The sequence below is a fragment of the Cherax quadricarinatus genome, unplaced genomic scaffold (assembly GCF_038502225.1).
Source record: "Cherax quadricarinatus isolate ZL_2023a unplaced genomic scaffold, ASM3850222v1 Contig74, whole genome shotgun sequence".
Taxonomy (NCBI): domain Eukaryota; kingdom Metazoa; phylum Arthropoda; class Malacostraca; order Decapoda; family Parastacidae; genus Cherax; species Cherax quadricarinatus.
In genome coordinates, this window is record NW_027195100.1 from 295,001 (window position 1) to 322,419 (window position 27,419).

Here is a 27,419-nt window from a genome sequence, read left to right on the forward strand (position 1 = left end):
TTCTTCAGGTCATTCCTCAGTCATTCTTCAGGTCATTCCTCAGTCATTCTTCAGGTCATTCCTCAGTCATTCTTTAGGTCATTCCTCAGTCATTCTTTAGGTCATTCCTCAGTCATTCTTTAGATCATTCCTCAGTCATTCTTTAGATCATTCCTCAGTCATTCTTCAGGTCATTCCTCAGTCATTCTTCAGGTCATTCCTCAGTCATTCTTTAGGTCATTCCTCAGTCATTCTTTAGATCATTCCTCAGTCATTCTTCAGGTCATTCCTCAGTCATTCTTTAGATCATTCCTCAGTCATTCTTTAGATCATTCCTCAGTCATTCTTCAGGTCATTCCTCAGTCATTCTTTAGATCATTCCTCAGTCATTCTTCAGGTCATTCCTCAGTCATTCTTTAGATCATTCCTCAGTCATTCTTTAGATCATTCCTCAGTCATTCTTTAGATTATTCCTCAGTCATTCTTTAGATCATTCTTCAGTTCTTCAGGTCATTACTCAGTCATTCTTCAGATCATCCTTTAAGTCATTCTTCAGGTCATTCCTCAGTCATTCTTCAGATTATTCTTCAATCATTTTTAGGCCATTTCTCAGTCATTCTTCAGGTTATTCTTCATTCATTCCTCGGGTCATTCTTCAGTCACTATTTAGGCCAATTCTCAGTCATTCTTCAGGTCATTCATTAGTCATTCTTCAGGACATTTCTCAGTCATTCTTCAGTTCATTCCTTATTCTTTAGATCATTCCTCAGTCTTCAAGTCATTTATCATTCTTCAGGTCATTACTCAGTCATTCTTCAGGCCATTCTTCAGGTCATTTTACAATCATTCTTTAGGTCATTCCTCAGTCATTTTCAAGGTCATTTCTCAGCCATTCTTCAGGTTATTTGTCAGTCATTCCTCAGTCATTTTTCAGCCATTCTTCACATCATTCCTAAGTCATTCTTCAGGTCACTTAGTCATTCCTCAGATGATTCCTCAGTCATTCTTCAGGTCATTCCTCAGTCATTCTTCAGATGATTCCTCAGTCATTCTTCAGGTCATTCCTCAGTCATTCTTTAGGTCACTTATTCATCAGATCATTCTTAGTTATTCTTCAGGTCATTCTTCTCATTCCCCGGGTCGGGACAAGACCGGCGAACCTACTACAATACTCTTCAGGTCTTTTCTCAGTCATTCCTTGGACAGTTCTCAGTCATTCCTCAGTCAGTTCTCACTCATAAAGGCTTCCTCAACATTCGTAAGTCATCTTAGGCCTGTAGGCCTACTGCAGTTATCCTTTTCATGTCACTTTGACTTTTCTTGATTTTTTTTTGTTCATAGTGCCTTAGGCCTACTTCAATGTTCCTTCACACATTGCCTTATAAGTTTTTTAAAATGACAATAGGCCTATCGCAGGGTTCCTTTTCCTATTGTTTTCATGTGTTTTGAAAGTCTTTCTAATTGTCAATAGGCCTACTTCATGTGTGTATGCGTGTGTGTGTACTCACCTATTTGTACTCACCTATTTGTGGTTGCAGGGGTCGAGTCATAGCTCCTGGCCCCGCCTCTTCACTGTGTGTGTGTGTGTGTGGGTGTGTGTGTGTGTGTGTGTGAGTGTGTTTGTCTGTGTTTTTCTGTGCATGTGTTGTAGGTTCATCAGTGTAGGCAGTAGACCTACTGTAGTTCTCCATGGCACACCTTGAGAGAGTATTGTGTTGTGTTGCAGGTTCGTCAGTGAAGGCAGCATCACTGGTGGTGAGTGGGCTGCTGCCTTCCACCGAACATTACCTCACCTACGAAGGCTCCCTCACTGAACCAGCCTGCCACGAGACTGTTACCTGGATCATCCCTAACAAACCTCTCTACATCAATGTTGCTATGGTGAGTCTTGCAGGCAGGGAGGCAAGAAGGCAGGGAGGCAAGAAGGCAGGGAGGCAAGAAGGCAGGGAGGCAAGAAGGCAGGGAGGCAAGAAGGCAGGGAGGCAAGAAGGCAGGGAGGCAAGAAGGCAGGGAGGGAGGGAAGAAGGCAGGGAGGGAAGAAGGCAGGGAGGCAAGAAGGCAGGGAGTATTCCTTGATAATGTGAGAAGTCACGAAAGTGCTTGGAATTTCATTATTCTTTCACAGTGGTTGTTTTCCACATTCTGATATCACCTGTTTACTGTGATCTTATTGCATCTATATATATATATATATATATATATATATATATATATATATATATATATATATATATATATATATATATATATATATATATATATATATATATATATATATATATATAAAATTTATTTGGAAAATTGATGTTTATTTAAAAAATACTCGGCAATGATATGACAGACACTTGCTTTAATAAGATATATGACTACCCTTTGCTTTTATAAGCATTGCTACGCTCTTTGACATAGAATCAACCAATATTGAACACATTTTGGTAAGGTCTTCGTCATGGTATCAGATCCTAATAACAGCAGCGATTAGCATCTCCACAGTTGAACAATCCTGTTTAGTGATCCTGTGTTTGGTTATTGCCCATAGATTCTCAGTTGGGTTAAGGTCAGGAGAGTTTCCAGGCCAATTTAGAGCACTTAACCCATTCTCTTCGATAAAAATCTGCATTTTTCTGGAAGTATTGCATGAAGCAAGATCCTGCTGGAAAATGTCTTCTCTGTCAGGAAATTCTTTATGGGAAGCAACTGAGTTTCCAGGATTCCCTTATATTTGTCACTGCTCATCGTTCTCTCAACAATAACAAGCCGTCCAGAGCCTTTAGAAGTAAAACTATCCCAAAACATCTTCTTAGGTGGATGTTTTGGCGCTTGTTGAATGTGTCCATTCCAAAGAGGATCGCCTTTGCTCCGTCTCACTACCACTGATCTGTACCCATGTACTTCGTTACCACTGATCTATACCCATGTACTTCGTTACCACTGATCTGTACCCATGTACTTCGCTACCACTGATCTGTACCCATGTGCTTCGTTACCACTGATCTATACCCATGTGCTTCGTTACCACTGATCTGTACCCATGTACTTCGTTACCACTGATCTGTACCCATGTACTTCGTTGCCACTGATCTGTACCCACGTACTTCGTTACCACTGATCTGTGCCCATGTACTTCGTTACCCCTGATCTGTACCTATGTACTTCGTTACCACTGATCTGTACCCATGTACTTCGTTACCACTGATCTGTACCCATGTACTTCGTTACCACTGATCTGTACCCATGTACTTCGTTACCACTGATCTGTACCCATGTACTTCGTTACCACTGATCTGTGCCCATGTACTTCGTTACCACTGATCTGTGCCCATGTACTTCGTTACCCATGATCTGTACCCATGTACTTCGCTACCACTGATCTGTACCTATGTAATCATGTGTTGTCTTGCGTTTTGTTCCACATCTTCCTGGAAGCAGCGCTCCACAATCACCAGTGTCGTCATCTCTCTTCAGAATCCAACCAACAGTTAACTTTCCTAGGCTCAAATTTTTCGTGATCTGTTTAATACACAAATCAGCACATTTTCTAAAAGCTACAATATTTGCACGTTTCCTAGGTGTAACATCCATCGTGAATTTTTAGCAGTAATCATGAACTGAAAGGGAGAATTTGACGAGACCACATTCACTCACGGAGCACGCTTGTAGGAATAGCCTTACAGAACAACAGCTGTTGTAGCACTGATGAAAGTCGCAGGGTAACTCCACAGATGGATGCTTGCCAGAAGTCAGTAGCACCGTCACTCCCCCGTATGCATCACCGTCACTCCCCCGGGTGCTCCACCCTCACTCCCCCGGGTGCTCCACCCTCACTCCCCCAGGTGCTCCACCCTCACTCCCACGCGTGCTCCTCCGTTTTTCGTGGATTATCGTAGTTTTCCCGTGCCAGAAGCGTAAAATTGTGTCAGTGAACTTGTAAAGTACATCTCTCAAACTCTTGCACTGAGCCAGAAACAAGGAGAGAGATGTATGTATAAGATAGTAATGGTACCATTCTTACACCAGGTCAACTATAAGATAGTAATGGTACCATTCTTACACCAGGTCAACTATAAGATAGTAATGGTACCATTCTTACACCAGGTCAACTATAAGATAGTAATGGTACCATTCTTACACCAGGTCAACTATAAGATAGTAATGGTACCATTCTTACACCAGGTCAACTATAAGATAGTAATGGTACCATTCTTACACCAGGTCAACTATAAGATAATAATGGTACCATTCTTACACCAGGTCAACTATAAGATAATAATGGTACCATTCTTACACCAGGTCAACTATAAGATAATAATGGTACCATTCTTACACCAGGTCAACTATAAGATAGTAATGGTACCATTCTTACACCAGGTCAACTATAAGATAATAATGGTGCCATTCATACAACCCAGGGCAAGACGGATTTAGAGCAGGTTGCTCCTGCCTCTCCCAGGTGCCCGACCACTATGACATGGTCCTGGATGCTATAGCGGATAAACAAAATGCAGTAGTATACATAGATTTTGCCTTCGACAAGTGTGACCACGGTGTAATAGCGCACAAAATGCACGATAAAGGAATAACAGGAAAAGTTGGTAGATGGACCTCTAACTTCCTAAAAAATAGAACACAAAGAGTAATAGTAAATAGAGTAAAGTCAAAGGGAATCTACAGTGAAAAGCTCTGTTCCACAGAGCCCAGTACTCGCTCCCATCTTCTTCATCCTCATATCTGACATAGAGATGTAAGCCATAGCTCCGTGTCTTCCTTTGCGGATGACACCCGAATTGCTATGACAGTGTCTTCCGTCGTAAACACCGCGAGACTCCAAGAGGACATCAACCACATCTTCAAATGGGCCACTCAGAACACTGTGAAGTTCAAGGAAGTAAAAATTCAACTACTCAGATTTGTAGATGAATGGTTCAGCGAACCGACATGTTGTTGAATTAGACACATGTGCAACTCTTGGGTATCTTTATTGAGGAAACGTTTCGCCACACAGTGGCGAAACTGATGAAGCCACTGTGTGGCGAAACGTTTCCTCAATAAAGATACCCAAGAGTTGTACATGTGTCTAATTCAACAACTACTCAGATACGAAAAACTTGAGGAAATAAAAATTGTATCAGGGTATAAAACAAATTCTAACCATACAATAAAGCCGAAGAGTAATGTGAAAGACCTGGGAGTGATAATATAGGAGGATCTCGCCTTCAAAAATCACAATGATGTATCCACCGCATCTGCTAGAAAAATGATAAGATGGATAATGAGAACCTTCAAAACTAGGGAAGCCAAGCCGGTGATGATTCCTTTAAAATCGCTTGTTCTGTCAAGACTGGAATACTGCTGTACACTAACTGCCCCCTTCAAGGCAGGCGAAATTGCTGACCTGAAGAGTGTACAAAGAACCTTCAGGGAACACATAATTACGATAAGGCACCTAAATTACTGGGAATGGTTGCAGTCCCTTGATTTCTATTCTCTGGAACGCAGGCGAGAGAGATACATGATAATATACAACTGAAAAATTCTAGAGGGATTAGTACCAAACTTGTACACGAAAATCACTCGCTATAAAAGCAAAAGATTCGGCAGGAGATGCAACATTCCCCCGATGAAAAGCAAGGGAGTCACGAGTACACTCAGAGACAACACAATAAGTGTCAGGGGCCCAAGACTGTTCAACTGTCTCCCAGCATACATAAGGGGGATTACCAATAGACCCCTGACTGTCAGTACCAGAACAGCCGGATTGTGGTTCGTACGTCAGTTTCCGTGCGTCCAGCAGTAACAGCCTGATTGATCAGACCCTGACCTACCACGAGGCCTGGTCTCAGACTGAGCTGCGGGGGCGTTGACCCCCGAAACCCTCTCCACGTATACCCCAGGTAAACTACATTAATTAAGTCTGAAACTAAGACATTTTATGAGTTAATCACACAATTTATTTTTAAAGACAGAGTAAAACATCACTAGTAAGAGGTTGAGTAATGACTCCTGTCCCTCCCTTCCTCTAACCTAATGGACCAGAGGCAAGAAAGGGACCATTGGTTCATTACATGGTCTTTAACTGTGATGGGTAATTAGGTCGGTGTGAGGCTGGTGTGTTAATGACTGCTTCAGGTGATTGACTGTACACCTGCACACACACACACACTCACACACACACATACACACACACACACACACACACTCACACACACACATACACACACACACACACACACACTCACACACACACACACACACACACACACACACACACACACACTCACACACACACACACACACACACACTCACACACACACACACACACACTCACACACACACACACACACACACTCACACACACACACACACACACTCACACACACACACACACACACACACACACACTCACACACACACATACACACACACACACACACACACACACACATACACACACACACACACACTCACACACACACACACACACACACACACACACACACACTCACACACACACACACACACTCACACACACACACACACACACACACACACACACACACACACACACACACACACACACACACACACACACACAGCACGGTTTCTGGGAAGGAAAATCTTGCGTCACAAACCTACTGGAGTTTTAAAATAAGGTAACAAAGTAAGACACGAGAGAGAGGGGTAAATAGACTGCATTTTCTTGGACTACAAGAAGGAATTCGACACAGTTTCTCACAAGAGGTTAATGCAAAAGCTAGAGGGCCAGGCACACATAACAGGAAAGGCACTGCAATGACTCAGAGAATACCTGACAGGGAGGCAACAACGAGTCATGGTACGTGACGAGGTGTCAGAGTGCGCGCTTGTGACAAGCGGGGTTCCACAGGGGTCAGTGAATGGCATAACGGAAATGATAGACTCAGAAGTGTCCTTGTTTTGAGATGATCTGAAAATAATGAGGAGAATTAAATCAGTCGAGGATCATGCAGGACTACAAAGAGACCTGGAAAGGTTATAAGCCTGGTCCAGCAACTGGCTCCTTGACTTTAACCCCACCAAATGCAAAGTCATGAAGATCGGGGAAGGGCAAAGAAGACCTCAGACAGAGTACAGTCTAGATGGCCAAAGACTACAAACCTCACTCAAGGAAAAAGATCTGGAGGTGAGTATAACACCCAGCACATATCCTGAGGCGCACATCAATCAGATAACTGCTGCAGCATACGGGCGCCTGGCAAACCTAAGAATAGCGTTCCGATACCTCAGTAAGGAATCGTTCAAGACTCTGTACATCATATACGTCAGGCCCATACTGGAGTATGCAGAATCAGTTTGGATTCCACACCTGTTCAAGCACGTCATGAAATTAGAGAAAGTGCAAAAGTTTTGCAGCAAGATTAGTTCCACAGCTAAGGGGATTTTCCAATGAAGAAAGGTTAAGGGAAATCGGCCTGACGACACTGGAAGACAGGAGGGTCAGGAGAGACATGATAACATATAAAATACTGCTAGGAATTGACAAGGTGGACAGAGACAGGATGTTCCAGAGATTGGACACAGAAACAAGGGGTCACAATTGGAAGTTGAAGACTCAGATGAATCAATGAGATGTTACAAAGCATTTTTCAGCAATAGAGTTGTCAGGAAGTGGAATAGCCTAGAAAGTGACATAGTTTTAAGACGAGGTTTAATAAACCTCATGTAGCAGGGAGAGAGAAGAGCCATGGCTCAACCCCTGCAACCTCAAATAGGTGAGTACAAACAGGTGATTACACTCACACACACACAAAAACGCACACACACACACACACACACACACACACACACACACACACACACACACACACACACACACACACACACACACACACACACACACACACACACACACACACACAAACACACACACACACAAACACACACACACATGAAGAAACTAGAGAAAGTGCAAAGGTTTGCAACAAGACTAGTCCCAGAGCTAAGAGGTATGTCCTACGAGGAGAGGTTAAGGGAAATCAACCTGACGACACTGGAGGACAGGAGAGATAGGGGGGACATGATAACGACATACAAAATACTGAGAGGAATTGACAAGGTGGACAAAGACAGGATGTTCCAGAGATTGGACACAGTAACAAGGGGACACAGTTGGAAGCTGAAGACACAGATGAATCACAGGGATGTTAGGAAGTATTTCTTCAGCCACAGAGTAGTCAGTAAGTGGAATAGTTTGGGAAGCGATGTAGTGGAGGCAGGATCCATACATAGCTTTAAGCAGAGGTATGATAAAGCTCACGGTTCAGGGAGAGTGACCTAGTAGCGATCAGTGAAGAGGCGGGGCCAGGAGCTCGGACTCGACCCCCGCAACCTCAACTAGGTGAGTACACACACACACACACACACACACACACACACACACACACACACATACACACACACACACACACACACAAGATTCCTAATTAAAACTTCCTCTAAGAACGTATTTGAAGCCATCAGCACTTGTGTAAATTATGTAAATTGTGTAACGCTGCGTCTCCCTCTTAGCTTTCCTTACACTAAATTTCTACTTCTCCATCTCTGTATGTAATATACATACATACATACATACATATATATATATATATATATATATATATATATATATATATATATATATATATACATATATATATATATATATATATATATATATATATATATATATATATATATATATATATATATATATATATATATATATATATATATATATATATATATATATATTGTAGCCAGGAACGAGTGGTATTGATCAGTAACAAGACTGCGACTAGCCAGGGACTCGAACCCATGTTTTGATCCGCCTGATGGTGAGCGAACACCACACCACATATTATACACCACTGTTGATGAAGTATAATTCGAAGTATCACGCGAAATTAAATTGAGAGAAATTTAAATTTTTGATCTACAAGATCTGAAGGGCGGTGAGGGAAGGGAACGAGAATTTCTGATCTACTGGGGGATCTGATCCACTGGTGGATCTGATCCACTGGTGGATCTGATCTGCTGGGGGATCTGATCTACTGGGGGATCTGATCTACTAGGGGATCTGATCTACTGGGGGATCTGATCTACTGGGTGATCTGATCTACTGAGGGATCTGATCTACTGGGGATATAATCTACTGGGGGATTTGATCTGCTGGGGGATCTGATCTACTAGGGGATCTGATCTACTGGGGGATCTGATCTACTAGGGGATCTGATCTACTGGGGGATCTGATCCACTGGGTGATCTGATCTACTGAGGGATCTGATCTACTGGAGGATCTGATCTACTGGGGGTTCTGATCTATTGGGGGATCTGATCTACTGGGGGATCTCATCTACTGGGGGATCTGTTCTACTTGGGGATCCGATCTACTGGGGATATGATCTACTGGGGGATCTGATCTACTGGGGGATCTGATCTAAAGGGGGATCTGATCTACTGGGGGATCTGATCTACTGGGGGATCTGATCTACTGGGGATATAATCTACTGGGGGATTTGATCTGCTGGGGGATCTGATCTACTGGGGGATCTGATCTACTGGGGGATCTGATCTACTGGGGGATCTGATCTACTGGGTGATCTGATCTACTGAGGGATCTGATCTACTGGGGATATAATCTACTGGGGGATCTGATCTACTGGGGGATCTGATCTACTGGGGGATCTGATCTACTGGGGGATCTGATCTACTGGGTGATCTGATCTACTGAGGGATCTGATCTACTGGGGATATAATCTACTGGGGGATTTGATCTGCTGGGGGATCTGATCTACCGGGGGATCTGATCTACTAGGGGATCTGATCTACTGGGGGATCTGATCTACTGGGTGATCTGATCTACTGAGGGATCTGATCTACTGGGGATATAATCTACTGGGGGATTTGATCTGCTGGGGGATCTGATCTACTGGGGGATCTGATCTACTGGGGGATCTGTTCGACTTGGGGATCTGATCTACTGGGGATATGATCTACTGGGGGATCTGATCTACTGGGGGATCTGATCTAATGGGGGATCTGATCTACTGGGGGATCTGATCTACTGGGGGATCTGATCTACTGGGGATATAATCTACTGGGGGATTTGATCTGCTGGGGGATCTGATCTACTGGGGGATCTGATCTACTGGGGGATCTGATCTACTGGGTGATCTGATCTACTGGGGGATCTGTTCGACTTGGGGATCTGATCTACTGGGGATCTGATCTACTGGGGGATTTGATCTACTGGGGGATCTGATCTACTGGGGGATCTGATCTACTGGGGATATAATCTACTGGGGGATTTGATCTGCTGGGGGATCTCATCAACTGGGGGATCTGATCTACTGGGGGATCTGATCTACTGGGTGATCTGATCTACTAAGGGATCTGATCTACTGGGGGATCTGATCAACTGGGGATCTGATCTACTGGGGGATTTGATCTACTGGGGGATCTGATCTACTGGATGACCTGATCTACTGAGGGATCTGATATACTGGGGGATCTGATCTACTGAATCTCTGACCTACTGGGGGATCTGATGTAATGGGGGATCTGATCTACTGGGGGATCTGATCTACTGGGGGATCTGATCTACAGGGGGATCTGTTCTACTGTGTGATCTGATCTACTGGGGAATCTGATCTACTGGGGGATCTGATCAACTGGGGGATCTGATCTGCTGGGGGATCTGATCTACTGGGGGATCTGATCTGCTGGGGGATCTTATCTACTGGGGGATCTGATCTACTGGGGATATAATCTACTGGGGGATTTGATCTGCTGGGGGATATCATCTACTGGGGATCTGATCTACTGGGGTATCTGATCTACTGGGGGATCTGATCTACTGAGGGATCTGATCTACTAGGGGATCTGATCTACTGGGGGATCTGATCTACTGGGGATATAATCTACTGGGGGATTTCATCTACTTGGGGATCTGATCTAATGGGGGATCTGATCTACTGGGGGACCTGATCTACTGGGAGATCTGATCTACTGGGTGATCTGATCTACTGGGGGATCTGATCTACTGGGGGATCTGATCTACTGGGGGATCCGATCTACTGGGAGATCTGATCTACTAGGGGATCTGATCTACTGGGGATATAATCCACTGGGGGATTTGATCTACTGGGGATCTCATCTACTGAGGGATCTGATCTACTGTGGGATCTGATCTCGTGAGGGATCTGATCTACTGGGGGATCTGACCTACTGAGGGATCTGATCTACTGGGGGATCTGATCTTCTGGGGATCTGATCTTCTGGGTGACCTGATCTACTGGGGGATTTGATCTACTAGGGATCTTATCTACTGGGGGAGCTGATCTACTGGGGGATCTGATCTACTGGAGATCTGATCTACTGGGGGATCTGATCTACTGGGAGATCTGATCTGCTGGGGGATCTGATCTACTGGGGGATCTGATCTACTGGGGGATCTGATCTATTGGTGGATCTGATCTACTGGGGAATCTGATCTACTGGGGGATATGCTCTACTGGGGGATCTGATCTACTGGGGAATCTGTTCTACTTGGGGATCTGATCTACTGAGGATATGATCTGCTGGGGGATCTGATCTACTGGGGGATCTGATCTAATGGGGGATCTGATCTACTGGGGATTTGATCTACTGGGGGATCTGATCTACTGAGGGATCTGATCTACTGGGGGATCTGATCTGCTGGAGGATCTGATCTACTGGGGGATCTGATCTACTGGAGATCTGATCTACAGGGGGATCTGATCTACTGGGGTATCTGATCTACTGGGGGATCTTATCTACTTGGGGATCTGATCTACTGGGGGATCTGATCTACTGGGGAATCTGATCTACTGAGGGATCTGATCTACTGGGAGTTCTATTCTACTGTGGGATCTGATCTACTGGGGGATCCGATCTACTGATTGATCTGATCTACTAGGGGATCTGATCTACTGGGGATCTGATCTACTGGGGGATCTGATCTACTGGGGGATCTGATCTACTGGGCGATCTGAACTACTGGGAGATCTGATCTACTGGGGATCTGATCTACTAGGATCTGATCTACTGAGGTATCTGATCTACTTTGGGATCTGATCTCTTGGGAGATCTGATCCACTGGGGATCTGATCTACTGTGGGATCTGATCTACTGGGGATCTGATCTACTGGGGATCTGATCTACTCGGGGATCTGATCTACTGTGGATCTGATCTACTCTGGGATCTGATCTACTGGGGGATCTGATCTACTGGGGGATCTGATCTACTTAGGGATCTGATCTACTGGGGATCTGATCTACTGGGAGATCTGATCTACTGAGGGATCTGATCTACTGGGGGATCTGATCTACTGTTCGATCTGATCTACTGGGGGATCTGATCTACTGGGGATCTGATCTACTGAGGGATCTTCTCTACTGGGGGTTCTGATCTGCTTGAGGATCTGATCTACTGGATGATCTGATCTACTGGGGGATCTGATCTACTGAGGGATCTGATCTACTGGGGGATCTGATCTACTGGGGGATCTGATCTACTGGGGCATCTGATCTACTGGGGGATCTGATCTACTGGGGGATCTGATCTACTGGGGGATCTGATCTACTGGGGGATCTGATCTACTGGGGATCTGATCTACTGGGGGATCTGATCTACTGGGGGATCTGATCTACTGGGGGATCTGATCTACTGGGGGATCTGATCTACTGGGGGATCTGATCTACTGGGGATCTGATCTACTGGGGGATCTGATCTACTGGGGGATCTGATCTACCGGGGGATCTGATCTACTAGGGGATCTGATCTACTGGGGGATCTGATCTACTGGGTGATCTGATCTACTGAGGGATCTGATCTACTGGGGATATAATCTACTGGGGGATTTGATCTGCTGGGGGATCTGATCTACTGGGGGATCTGATCTACTGGGGGATCTGTTCGACTTGGGGATCTGATCTACTGGGGATATGATCTACTGGGGGATCTGATCTACTGGGGGATCTGATCTAATGGGGGATCTGATCTACTGGGGGATCTGATCTACTGGGGGATCTGATCTCCGGGGGATATAATCGCCTGGGGGATTTGATCTGCTGGGGGAGCGGATCTACGGGGGGATCTGATCTACTGGGGGATCTGATCTACTGGGTGATCTGATCTACTGGGGGATCTGTTCGACTTGGGGATCTGATCTACTGGGGATATGATCTACTGGGGGATCTGATCTACTGGGGGATCTGATCTAATTTGGGATCTGATCTACTGGGGGATCTGATCTACTGGGGGATCTGATCTACTGGGGATATAATCTACTGGGAGATTTGATCTGCTGGGGGATCTCATCTACTGGGGGATCTGATCTACTGGGGGATCTGATCTACTGGGTGATCTGATCTACTAAGGGATCTGATCTACTGGGGGATCTGATCAACTGGGGATCTGATCTACTGGGGGATTTGATCTACTGGGGGATCTGATCTACTGGATGACCTGATCTACTGAGGGATCTGATATACTGGGGGATCTGATCTACTGAATCTCTGACCTACTGGGGGATCTGATGTAATGGGGGATCTGATCTACTGGGGGATCTGATCTACTGGGGGATCTGATCTACAGGGGGATCTGTTCTACTGTGTGATCTGATCTACTGGGGAATCTGATCTACTGGGGGATCTGATCAACTGGGGGATCTGATCTGCTGGGGGATCTGATCTACTGGGGGATCTGATCTGCTGGGGGATCTTATCTACTGGGGGATCTGATCTACTGGGGATATAATCTACTGGGGGATTTGATCTGCTGGGGGATATCATCTACTGGGGATCTGATCTACTGGGGTATCTGATCTACTGGGGGATCTGATCTACTGAGGGATCTGATCTACTAGGGGATCTGATCTACTGGGGGATCTGATCTACTGGGGATATAATCTACTGGGGGATTTCATCTACTGGGGGATCTGATCTAATGGGGGATCTGATCTACTGGGGGACCTGATCTACTGGGAGATCTGATCTACTGGGTGATCTGATCTACTGGGAGATCTGATATACTGGGGGATCTGATCTAATGGGGGACCTGATCTACTGGGAGATCTGATCTACAGGGTGATCTGATCTACTGGGGGATCTGATCTACTGGGGGATCTGATCTACTGGGGGATCCGATCTACTGGGAGATCTGATCTACTAGGGGATCTGATCTACTGGGGATATAATCCACTGGGGGATTTGATCTACTGGGGATCTCATCTACTGAGGGATCTGATCTACTGTGGGATCTGATCTCGTGAGGGATCTGATCTACTGGGGGATCTGACCTACTGAGGGATCTGATCTACTGGGGGATCTGATCTTCTGGGGATCTGATCTTCTGGGTGACCTGATCTACTGGGGGATTTGATCTACTAGGGATCTTATCTACTGGGGGAGCTGATCTACTGGGGGATCTGATCTACTGGAGATCTGATCTACTGGGGGATCTGATCTACTGGGAGATCTGATCTGCTGGGGGATCTGATCTACAGGGGGATCTGATCTACTGGGGGATCTGATCTATTGGTGGATCTGATCTACTGGGGAATCTGATCTACTGGGGGATATGCTCTACTGGGGGATCTGATCTACTGGGGGATCTGTTCTACTTGGGGATCTGATCTACTGAGGATATGATCTGCTGGGGGATCTGATCTACTGGGGGATCTGATCTAATGGGGGATCTGATCTACTGGGGATTTGATCTACTGGGGGATCTGATCTACTGAGGGATCTGATCTACTGGGGGATCTGATCTGCTGGAGGATCTGATCTACTTGGGGATCTGATCTACTGGAGATCTGATCTACAGGGGGATCTGATCTACTGGGGTATCTGATCTACTGGGGGATCTTATCTACTTGGGGATCTGATCTACTGGGGGATCTGATCTACTGGGGAATCTGATCTACTGAGGGATCTGATCTACTGGGAGTTCTATTCTACTGTGGGATCTGATCTACTGGGGGATCTGATCTACTGATTGATCTGATCTACTAGGGGATCTGATCTACTGGGGATCTGATCTACTGGGGGATCTGATCTACTGGGGGATCTGATCTACTGGGCGAACTGAACTACTGGGAGATCTGATCTACTGGGGATCTGATCTACTAGGGTCTGATTTACTGAGGGATCTGATCTACTTTGGGATCTGATCTACTGGGAGATCTGATCCACTGGGGATCTGATCTACTGTGGGATCTGATCTACTGGGGATCTGATCTACTGGGAATCTGATCTACTCGGGGATCTGATCTACTGTGGATCTGATCTACTCTGGGATCTGATCTACTGGGAGATCTGATCTACTGGGGGATCTGATCTACTTGGGGATCTGATCTACTGGGAGATCTGATCTACTGAGGGATCTGATCTACTGGGGGATCTGATCTACCGTTCGATCTGATCTACTGGGGGATCTGATCTACTGGGGATCTGATCTACTGAGGGATCTTATCTACTGGGGGTTCTGATCTGCTTGAGGATCTGATCTACTGGATGATCTGATCTACTGGGGGATCTGATCTACTGAGGGATCTGATCTACTGGGGGATCTGATCTACTGGGGGATCTGATCTACTGTGGGATCTGATCTACTGGTGGATCTGATCTACTGGGGTATCTGATCTACTTGGGGATCTGATCTGCTGGGGGATCTGATCTACTGGGGATCTGATCTACTGGGGGATCTGATCTACTGAGGGATCTGCTCTACTGGGGGATCTGATCTACTGATGGATCTGATGTACTGGGGGATCTGATCTACTGGGGGATCTGATCTGCTGGGGATCTGTTCTACTGGGGGATCTGATCTACTGGGAAATCTGTTCTACTGGGGGATCTGATCTGCTGGGGGATGTGATCTACTGAGGGATCTGATTTACTGGGGGATCTGATCTACTGGGGGATCTGATCTACTGGTGGATGTGATTGTGGGTGATGGAAGGACTTGCTATCTCGAACTCTGTTTTATTCTCATTTCCTCCTGGCACTACCCTCCTGGCACTACCCTCCTGGGACTACCCTCCTCGCACTGCCCTCCTTGCACTACCCTCCTGGCACTATCCTCCTGGCACTACCTTCCTGGTACTACCCTCCTGGCACTTCCCTCCTGGCACTACCCTCCTGGCACTACTCTCCTGGCACTACCCTCTTAGCACTACTTTCCTGGCACTACTTTCCTGGTACTATCCTCTTGGCACTACCCTCCTGGCCCTACCCTCCTGCCACTACCCTCCTGGAACTACCCTCCTGGCACTGCCCTCCTGGCACTACCCTCTGACTCTCCCTCCTGGCACTGCACTTCTGGCACCAACCTCCTGGCACTACCTTCTTGTCACTACCCTCTTACTCTCCCTCCTGGCACTGCCTTCCTGGCACTGCCTTCCTGGCATTGCCCTCCTGGCACTGCCTTCCTGGCACTACCCTCTGACTCTCCCTCCTGGTACTACCCTCCTGGCACTTCCCTCCTGGCACTGCCCTCCTGGAACTACCCTCCTGACACTATCCTCCTGGCACTACCCTTCTAGCACTACCCTCCTGGCACTACCCTCCTGGCACTACCCTCTTGGCACTGCCCTCTGACTCTCCGTCCTGGCACTACCCTCCTCCACCACCTTCATGGCACTACCGTTTGACACTCTCTCCTGGCACTACCCTCCTGGCACTACCCTCCTGGCACTACCATCCTGTCACTACCCTCCTGGCACTGCCCTCTGACTCTCCCTCTTGGCACTAGCCTCCTGGCACTACCCTCCTGGCACTACCCTCTTGGCACTGCCCTCTGACTCTCCGTCCTGGCACTACCCTCCTCCACCACCTTCATGGCACTACCGTTTGACACTCTCTCCTGGCACTACCCTCCTGGCACTACCCTCCTGGCACTACCATCCTGTCACTACCCTCCTGGCACTGCCCTCTGACTCTCCCTCTTGGCACTACCCTCCTGGCACTACCCTCTGACTCTCCCTCCTGGCACTACCCTCCTGTCACTATCCTCTGACACTCCATCCTGACACTGCCCTCCTGGCACTCCCCTCTGACACTCTATCCTGGCATTAACCTCTTGGCACCACCCTCTGGCACTACCCTCCTAGCACTGCCCTCCTAGCACTACCTTCCTGGCACTACCCTCCTGGCACCACCCTCTGGCACTATCCCTCGGGTAGTGCCAGTTTTCACTGTGGAGAATGAAGGGGGCGGCGCCCCAGTGTTGGGAAGCTTATAGTGTTGGTCAGCTCAATTTCAGCTGAGCAAAGTTCAATGACCAATTAGGCTAATGTGGTGGGAGGCAGTGGGTGGGTGGGATGGTGGTAGTGAGTGGTTGGTGGGTGGCTGTGGGTTGGTGGGTGGGATGGTGGTAGTGAGTGGGTGGTGGGTGGCTGTGGGTTGGTGGGTGGGATGGTGGTAGTGAGTGGGTGGTGGGTGGCTGTGGGTGGGTGGCTGTGTGTGTGTGGGATGGTGGTAGTAAGTGGGTGGTGTTGGGTCGTTTTTCCTTGGGAAATGCACATGAGTTACTATCACTCTTTAATTATATATATATATATATATATATATATATATATATATATATATATATATATATATATATATATATATATATATATATATATATATATATATATATATATATATATATATATATATATATATATATGTATATATATATATATATATATATATATATATATATTTATATATATATATATATATATATATATATATATATATATATATATATATATATATATATATATATATATATAGGATGGGGTGGAGCTCTGGTGTAAATTGTGGGAGCCACAGCCTCGGAGAAGTGGATAAAAAGGCTTCAAGGAAGAATATTTGGGTTTCTTCCTGTAGCAGTTTAAATATTCCACTTCCCCTATCACTCAATCTTTTCATTCTTTTTTACCAATAGATATATTTTATTACATAATATGGTGCAGAAGATTTAAGAGATACATTGTTGATATAAAGATGACATATACGGTACATGAGATGTGACAGATACATGTCTAGTACATATTGTTACGTGTTTGTCACTGATTATAATGTGAAAATCTCATCCAGCTCTTCAGAACTGGGGCGCGTACCCAAAATACAGCAGGCATTACCTCTCTGAACAGCAGCGCTGAGTCGCTGGAACAGAAAACTAGCTGCCCTGGGATCCCTAGTTACCCTGATGAGTCTTTTTCCCAACTCCTTAAGGAATTTAGATGCACTCTTTCCCCATGAGCCAAGGGTCTCTGAGCCTATGGGAACAAACATATAATGATGGGCAAGTTCTCCATATTTTCTAGACTTTTGGAACTCCCTGAAGCTGGCAGCTGCCCCTCCTTCCTCCATGGTGTATTGGAGATAGGTATCAGCCACGGTACATGCACATGTATAGTCCCACACCACCTGCTTCCCGTCTGTCCAGGCTTGAAGGGTGATACCATCTGGATGCTTCTGGCTGCCATCAGATCTGCATAGTTGGGGTGGCTCCCTTACTGCTGGGCATCCGGCTGTTGTGAGGCTCCTCTTGATAATGTTATTAACCTCCTCATGTCTTGCAATCTTTCCCTCGGATTTACGGCACACAAGACCATGATACCCAAATCGGTCTGCTGCTTCACTGCCACAAATACACCTGTGTTCGGCGAGAATAGGGGCGGCAAGTCGAAGGGCAACACCGATGCGGATGGTCTGTGAGTCGAGCCGTGTGCCAAGGCTAGAGTTGGGAACAGCCAGCAGAAAGTCCCCTGCATGAGGGGCTCTCACTGCCAGGAGGCGGGCTCTATCCTTCCCTGACACACTCTGAAGCATTGTTGGGGCTATTTTTTCCACTATCGCGCCATCCCAGTGCGACTGTTTGTAGTTGTTGGGGAGAGCAGGTCTGGTTTCAGAGCCTGTTAGATTATCCCAGATCATGGCTCCGTCAATGAACTTTTGGTCCTGGACTCCAGTTTTGTCCCTAAGATATTCAGGGAGAATCGCTGCTACAAGCTCTCTGGATGCAATACACGAGGACAGAAAAACAGGTAACGCAATCTGTGATGACTTGCGGACACCAGTGCCTCCTAGTCTGACTGGAAGTGTAGCTTGGTTCCACTGCCCGTCTTCTAGAGTAAGGTTAAGTACTTTCGTAAAAATCTGCCTCAGGATACTGTCATATTCGTGCAGTATAGGGTTATCATATGAAGGTGCACATCTTAGGAAATATGTCAACCTGGGCAGACTCAAGCACTTTGTGAGAAGGTACAAGGCATCGTGGGTGTCCAGATTGCCTATTCGTTGTTCCATTCTCCTCAGTTCCTCCAATTTCTTCCTGAGGATTGTGTCAGTGGCATTGCTTCCCAGAGGTGCTCCAAGCAAGACGCTCTTTGTAGGGGCAATGACTGCTGCTCCTGGTATTTTGGATCTCACTTCATTTATCACTTGTTGACTGACTGAAACTATTTCACATTTGGATGGATTCAGGATGAGACCCATTTCCTGTCCCCGTGTCATCACTTGTGTAACATCATGTATACATACATATATATACATACACATATATATATACATATATATATATATATATATATATATATATATATATATATATATATATATATATATATATATATATATATATTCAATGCGGGTGAAATTGCAAATCTAGAGAATGTAGAGAGAACCTTTACTGCACATATCAGTTACATCAAACACCTTAACTGCTGGGAACGCTTGGAAGCACTTGATTTGTACTCACTGGAAAGCAGGCGAGAGAAGCACTTTACAATCTATACCTGGAAAATCCTAGAGAGATTGGTCCTTATTCTGCACACAGATATCACTCCCTACGAAAGCAAAAGACTTGCCAGGCTATGTAACATACCCCCAGTGAAAAGCAGGGGCGTCATTAGTACACTAAGAGAAAACACAATAAGTGTCCTGGGCCCAAGACTGCTCAACAGCCTCCCACCAGCCATAAGAGGGATTACCAATAAACCCCTGGTTGTCTTCAAGAGGGAGCTGGACAGATACCTAAAGCAAGTTCCGGATCAGCAGGGCTCTGGTTCGTACGTTGCACTACGTACGGCCAGTAGTAACAGCCTAGTTGATCAGGCCCTGATCCACCGGAAGGACTGGTCGTGGACCGGGAAGCAGGGGCGTTAATCCCTGGAATACCCTCCAGGTAGACTCTAGATATATATATATATATATATATATATATATATATATATATATATATATATATATATATATATATATATATATATATATATATATATATATATATATATATATATATATGTTACAGAAGCGGTGAACTTCTCTGACAAGTAATCTGGGGTCCAATGATTTCTTGAAAATAGTTGAAAAAATTCTGTTGGAAGAAGTTAGATTCTTTCCCCTCACCTGACTACCTTATCCAAGCACCTACTTACCTTCCCAGCTGGTGCCTGCTTTCCACTCTCTCCCCGCGTACACCTCCACCACTTGATTATCTAATTGCTTCCCCTACCGTGTGTGTGTTTACAGATGCGTCAGCTTCGTGCCCTGAGACAAGGTAACTCTACCCTGGCCAACGCACCTCTCTCCAACAACTTCAGACCCGTGCAGACAGCTCACCACCGCACCATACGGACCAATATTAACTTCACCAACAAACAGGTGAGTCTTAATTATGTGACAGGTAATATAAGAGCTGAACTCTTCTCCAGGCTGAGGGACTGATCACCTCAAATACTTTTTCTCGAAGGTTGATGGACTGATTATATCATCTTTGCTTCACTACTACTGCTGTCTCTGTATTTGACTGAAGAAGTCTGTGTAGGCGAAACGTTTCATCAGTAAATATACCCAATCATTAACTTGTGGGTATTTTATATAATTTTCATTATGTATTAACGTTAGCAGAATTACCAACACTTTAAGTAAAAGGACACAAGTGCAACTTGTGTGGCATTTTATTGTGGCAACGTTTCGCTCTTCAGGAACTTTATTAATAAAGATACTTAACTGTTGGACAAGTGTCTTACTTGTCAACCTGTCGGTATCGTAGACCGCTACATAGTCAATTCATGACCTGCCTAACCTACAGTCATGACCAACTTGCACACAGTGTGACGCCGCCTGCGACTGCTGCACCTCACCTGTCTACAGTATATAAGCAACTTCGCAGATAAGCTGTGATCTTCTCAGGATTTATGGATTGATCACATCGACTCCAGGCTGAGGGACTGATTACATCAAACTCCTTCTGATCTTTACCATTCTTCTTCGTTTAGGACCGATGAGGCGAGCGCGTGGTGAAACGTTTCCTCAGTAAAGATATCTAAGCGTTGCACATGTGTCTAATTCAGCAGTAGGCCTACTGGCCCATACTAGGCAAGTCTTTCTCTAAATCAAGATGTCTAATGCTATATATTAACTCTCTCATTCTACGCTGAATGTTTTCTAACGAATTTATATCCAGTCTGTAATATGGAGACCAGAACTGAGCTGCGTAATCTAGGTGAGACCTTACTAATGATGTATAAAGCTGCAGTATGACCTCTGGACTTCTGTTGCTTACACTTCTTGATATAAATCCCAGTAATCAGTTTGCCTTATTACGTATGCTGGGGGGTGGCATGGATCTGCTCCGCATGGGTCAATAGGCCTGTTGCAGTGTTCTTTCTTCCTTATGTTCTTATATTCTTACGCTTAGGCACTGCTGTCTGGGTTTAAGGTTCCTGCTTACCATAACCCCCAAGTTCTTTTCGCATTCTGTTTGAATAAATTCTACATAATTTAGTTAATACGGTGACCCGTCGCCTGGTGACAAAAGCTCTCGTTTCACACGGTAAGTGTTCGGATTCGATTCCCGGCAAAGGTAGAAACATTGGGCGTGTTACCTTACAATGGTTGTCCATGTTCATCCATCAGTAATAATGGGTACCTGGGTGTTAGTGGACTGGTGTGGGTCGCATCCTGGGACAAAACTGACCTAATCTGTGGGAAATGCTCACCATAACAAGGAATTTTTATATAGTAGTATGTCATTGATGTCAGCTAGTACTGTATACCTTGTACATTTTTTTAACAAGTCGGCCGTCTCCCACCGAGGCAGGGTGACCCAAAAAGAAAGAAAATCCTCAAAAAGAAAATACTTTCATCAATCAACACTTTCACCTCACTCACACATAATCACTGTTTTTGCAGAGGTGCTCAGATTACAACAGTTTAGAAGTATATACATATAAAGATACACAACATATCCCTCCAAACTGCCAATATCCCAAACCCCTCCTTCAGAGTGCAGGCATTGTACTTCCCATTTCCAGGACTCAAGTCCGGCTATATAAAAATAACCGGTTTCCCTGAATCCCTTCACTAAATATTACCCTGCTCACACTCCAACAGATCGTCAGGTCCAAAATACCATTTGTCTCCATTTACTCCTATCGAATATGCTCATGCACGCCTGCTGGAAGTCCAAGCCCCTCGCCCAAAAAACCTTCTTTACCCCTTCCTTCCAACCTTTTCGAGGACGACCCCTATCCCGCCTTCTTTCCCCTACAGATTTATATGCTCTCTAAGTCATTCTACTTTGATCCATTCTCTCTAAATGACCAAACCACCTCAACAATCCCTCTTCTGCCCTCTGACTAATGCTTTTATTAACTCCACACCTTCTCCTAATTTCCACAATCCGAATTTTCTGCATAATATTTACACCACACATCGCCCTTAGACAGGACATCTCCACTGCCTCCAACCATCTCCTCGCTGCTGCATTTACCACCCAAGCTTCACATCCATATAAGAGTGTTGGTACTACTATACTTTCATACATTCCCTTCTTTGCCTCCATAGATAACGTTTTTTGTCTCCACATATACCTCAACACACCACTCACCTTTTTTCCTTCATCAATTCTATGATTAACCTAGTCCTTCATAAATCCATCCGCTGACACGTCAACTCCCAAGTATCTGAAAACATTCACTTCTTCCATACTCCTCCTCCCCAATTTGATATCCAATTTTTCTTTATCTAAATCATTTGATACCCTCATCACCTTACTCTTTTCTATGTTCACTTTCAACTTTCTACCTTTACACACATTCTCAAACTCATCCACTAACCTTTGCAATTTTTCTTTAGAATCCCCCATAAGCACAGTATCATCAGCAAAAAGTAACTGTGTCAATTCCCATTTTGAATTTGATTCCCCATAATTTAATCCCACCCCTCTCCCGAACACCCTAGCATTTACTTCCTTTACAACCCCATCTATAAATATATTAAACAACCATGGTGACATTACACATCCCTGTCTAAGACCTACTTTTACCGGGAAGTATTCTCCCTCTCTTCTACACACCCTAACCTGAGCCTCACTATCCTCATAAAAACTCTTTACAGCATTTAGTAACTTACCACCTATTCCATATACTTGCAACATCTGCCACATTGCTCCTCTATCCACTCTATCATATGCCTTTTCTAAATCCATAAATGCAATAAAAACTTCCCTACCTTTATCTAAATACTGTTCACATATATGCTTCAATGTAAACACTTGATCTACACATCCCCTACCCACTCTGAAACCTCCTTGCTCATCCGCAATCCTACATTCTGTCTTACCTCTAATTCTTTCAATTATAACCCTACCGTACACTTTTCTTGGTATACTCAGTAAACTTATTCCTCTATAATTTTTACAGTCTCTTTTGTCCCCTTTCCCTTTATATAAAGGGACTATACATGCTCTCCGCCAATCCCTAAGTACCTTCCCCTCTTTCATACATTTATTAAACAAAAATACCAACCACTCCAACACTATATTCCCCCCTGCTTTTAACATTTCTGTCATGATCCCGTCAGTTCCAGCTGCTTTACCCCCTTTCATTCTACGTAATGCCTCACGTACCTCCCCCACACTCACTTCCTGTTCTTCTTCACTCCTAAAAGATGGTATACCTCCCTGGCCAGTGCATGAAATTACCGCTTCCCTTTCTTCGTCGACATTTAAAAGTTCCTCAAAATATTCTCGCCATCTACATGTACATGTAGAAAATAAAGACATTATATCACATCACTATTATAAGTGCTGGGATTATGGACGTTCCCGAACTTCAGAATTTTGCATTTATCGACACTGAACTTTAGCTGCCTGCTCACCATCCCTCCCGCCTATCCCTCTCTATGTTCCGCCTCTCCACACCCAGGACGCTGTAAATTCATCCTCCTAGCTGGTAAATCACTCCCAGCGATATTTTACGCGAAATTTACCATTCTGTCATCTGGCAGTGAGTGAGTGACGGGAGAGTGAATGACTAAGTGATTGTAACTCATCTGTGTGAGTCAGCCTCACGTCTGGGTGAGTCAGCCTCACGTCTGGGTGAGTCAGCCTCACGTCTGGGTGAGTCAGCCTCACGTCTGGGTGAGTCAGCCTCACGTCTGGGTGAGTCAGCCTCACGTCTGGGTGAGTCAGCCTCACGTCTGGGTGAGTCAGCCTCACGTCTGGGTGAGTCAGCCTCACGTCTGGGTGAGTCAGCCTCACGTCTGGATGAGTCAGCCTCAAGTCTGGGTGAGTCAGCCTCACGTCTGGGTGAGTGTTGAACATGGAGGAACACGGCAGTAGGTCTACTGGCCCATACTAGGTAAGTCCTTCTCACTGATTGTTTGGTTGAATGAAGTTCATTTGGATGAATGTGGATGACTGAGTGAGGTTCATCTGGATGATGGTGGATGACTGAGTGAGGTTCACCTGGATGATGGTGGATGACTGAGTGAGGTTCACCTGGATGATGGTGGATGACTGAGTGAGGTTCACCTGGATGATGGTGGATGACTGAGTGAGGTTCACCTGGATGAATGTGGATGACTGAGTGAGGTTCATCCACTCCTGTTGCTCCTTTTCCTCTCTATATTCCCTTCACTACCTCTTCAGTCTTTCCCTCTCCCTCTTCCACATCCATCTTTTCCCCTCTTCATCCCTCTTCACCCTCCCTCTTTTCTTTTCATCTCCTCTCTTCTTTCCTCTCTTCATCTCCCCTATTCTTTCCCCCTCTTCATCTGCCCTCTTCCTCCCGTGCCTCATCCTCACCAGTAATAAGTTAGACACCTCACCCCTCACTTCCCCTCAGATATCACCAAACATTCCCCTCGTCTCCTCCCGCCACATAATTAATTTTTAAATTGGATATATGGACGTGAATCCATCTCTCTCTCTCTCTCTCTCTCTCTCTCTCTCTCTTATTAATTTGGCGTTTTGCCTCGCCAAACCAACTGCCAAATAAGGCCTAAACGTGTTTACACCCCTGGGGAATAAACTGGCTAAATATTCTCTCCTACTAGAGCCTCCCTAGGCCTCTCTTTTAGGCTGGCGGGGACTGATCCCCCTCACACCGAGGGGTGAGGGACTGATGGTCAAAACTTCTACTGCTTCCAGGATTCGATGGAAGAAGCCCATATTTGTTCGGTCTTACTCAAACCTACCTTAGTCTTGTTCAGAGGCCCACGGTGGTGAGAGTGTGGCCCACGGTGGTGAGAGTGTGGCCTACGGTGGTGGGAGTGTGGCCCACGGTGGTGGGAGTGTGGACCACAGGGTATAAAAATAAGAGAGGTGGTCCTCACCTGGATGCAGTCACACTGTCTAAATATTTCACCTTGACTGGGGACCTTCAGTACTCCACCCTGTCTGCAACCCCTGTAACTTGCATTAGTCCACACCCTGCCTGCGTGTGGGGGACCCTCAGTACTCCACCCTGTCTACAACCCCTGTAACTTGCATTAGTCCACACCCTGCCTGCCTGTGGTTATAGAGCAGGTGTAGGTAGAGCAGGTGTAGGTAGAGCAGGTGTAGGTAGAGCAGGTGTAGGTAGAACAGGTGTAGGTAGAGCAGGTGTAGGTAGAGCAGGTGTAGGTAGAACAGGTGTAGGTAGAGCAGGTGTAGGTAGAACAGGTGTAGGTAGAGCAGGTGTAGGTAGAGCAGGTGTAGGTAGAGCAGGTGTAGGTAGAACAGGTGTAGGTAGAGCAGATGTAGGTAGAACAGGTGTAGGTAGAACAGGTGTAGGTAGAGCAGGTGTAGGTAGAACAGGTGTAGGTAGAGCAGATGTAGGTAGAACAGGTGTAGGTAGAACAGGTGTAGGTAGAGCAGGTGTAGGTAGAACAGGTGTAGGTAGAGCAGGTGTAGGTAGAGCAGGTGTAGGTAGAGCAGGTGTAGGTAGAACAGGTGTAGGTAGAGCAGGTGTAGGTAGAACAGGTGTAGGTAGAGCAGGTGTAGGTAGAACAGGTGTAGGTAGAACAGGTGTAGGTAGAGCAGGTGTAGGTAGAGCAGGTGTAGGTAGAACAGGTGTAGGTAGAACAGGTGTAGGTAGAGCAGGTGTAGGTAGAACAGGTGTAGGTAGAACAGGTGTAGGTAGAGCAGGTGTAGGTAGAACAGGTGTAGGTAGAGCAGGTGTAGGTAGAACAGGTGTAGGTAGAGCAGGTGTAGGTAGAGCAGGTGTAGGTAGAGCAGATGTAGGCAGAGAGCAGGTGTACATAAAACAGTAGATAGAAAGCAGGTGGGATGAGCAGGTGTAGGTCATATCAAAACCATCCATTGACTTGTAACTCGGCTTACAATATAAGGAACCTGGGTTCAATCCCTGGGTGAGTCCAGACATATTGGTAAGTTTCCATCACTTGCTGTTATGTTGACCTGGCAGTGGCTCGATACCTGGACGTTAGTCTGCTGCTATGGGTGGCATTCTGGGAAACAACCCAACCACCCCGACGGTAATAAGCCACATTACGTGGCTTTCTTGGGTTATCCTGGGTTGTTAACCCTCGGAAGTGAATTAAAAGAATCGTAACCAAACCATACCCCGGCCGGGATTGAACCCGCGGTCAGAGAGTCTTAAAGTGTACCTGTGTGAAAAGTCGAAGAATGTTTTTAAGAACGTCTGGCACTGTGTGAATGCTACGCACGATCCTATGACAAACATTACAATTCTCTCTTTATTTTTTCTCTCTCTCTCTTCCCTCCCTCCCTCTTCTCTCTCACTCAGCCACTGTGTTCAACTCAGTTAGATATCTTCAACTTCTGCACCTGTACTGACTCCTATATGAGCGTTCGTCCTCTTTCCTGTGTTGTATAATTATCAAGATAACGCTGGTGATCACCATCTAGGTTGAGGGACTGATTACCTTGTCTTCTATTGTCTCCAGTACCAACACCTTCATGTAACCTGTATATTGAGTTGATATCGCTGGTGGCTGGCGAGGTGTCTTTTAGAATAAAGAAACCTGGGAGTTGTGATGTAAATGGTGTAAATAAAACCACAAGTTGGGAGTCTTTATTGTGGAAATGTTTCGCCAGCCAGTGGCTTCTTCAGTTCAGTTCAGTACAGAGAAGGAAGGTGGATGATGAGGAGTT

General features: G+C 45.6%; 1 protein-coding gene across 1 annotated transcript in view; it reads left to right on the plus strand.

Annotated features, from left to right (window-relative positions):
• LOC128700480 (carbonic anhydrase-related protein 10-like) overlaps nucleotides 1-27,419 on the plus strand; it is an 86,564-nt gene that overhangs the window by 34,715 nt on the left and 24,430 nt on the right. Inside the window, exons 6-7 of the mRNA XM_070080002.1 lie at nucleotides 1,706-1,860; nucleotides 20,546-20,677. Of these exons, the coding sequence (XP_069936103.1) occupies nucleotides 1,706-1,860; nucleotides 20,546-20,677 (287 nt within the window). The remainder of the gene's footprint in view (nucleotides 1-1,705; nucleotides 1,861-20,545; nucleotides 20,678-27,419) is intronic.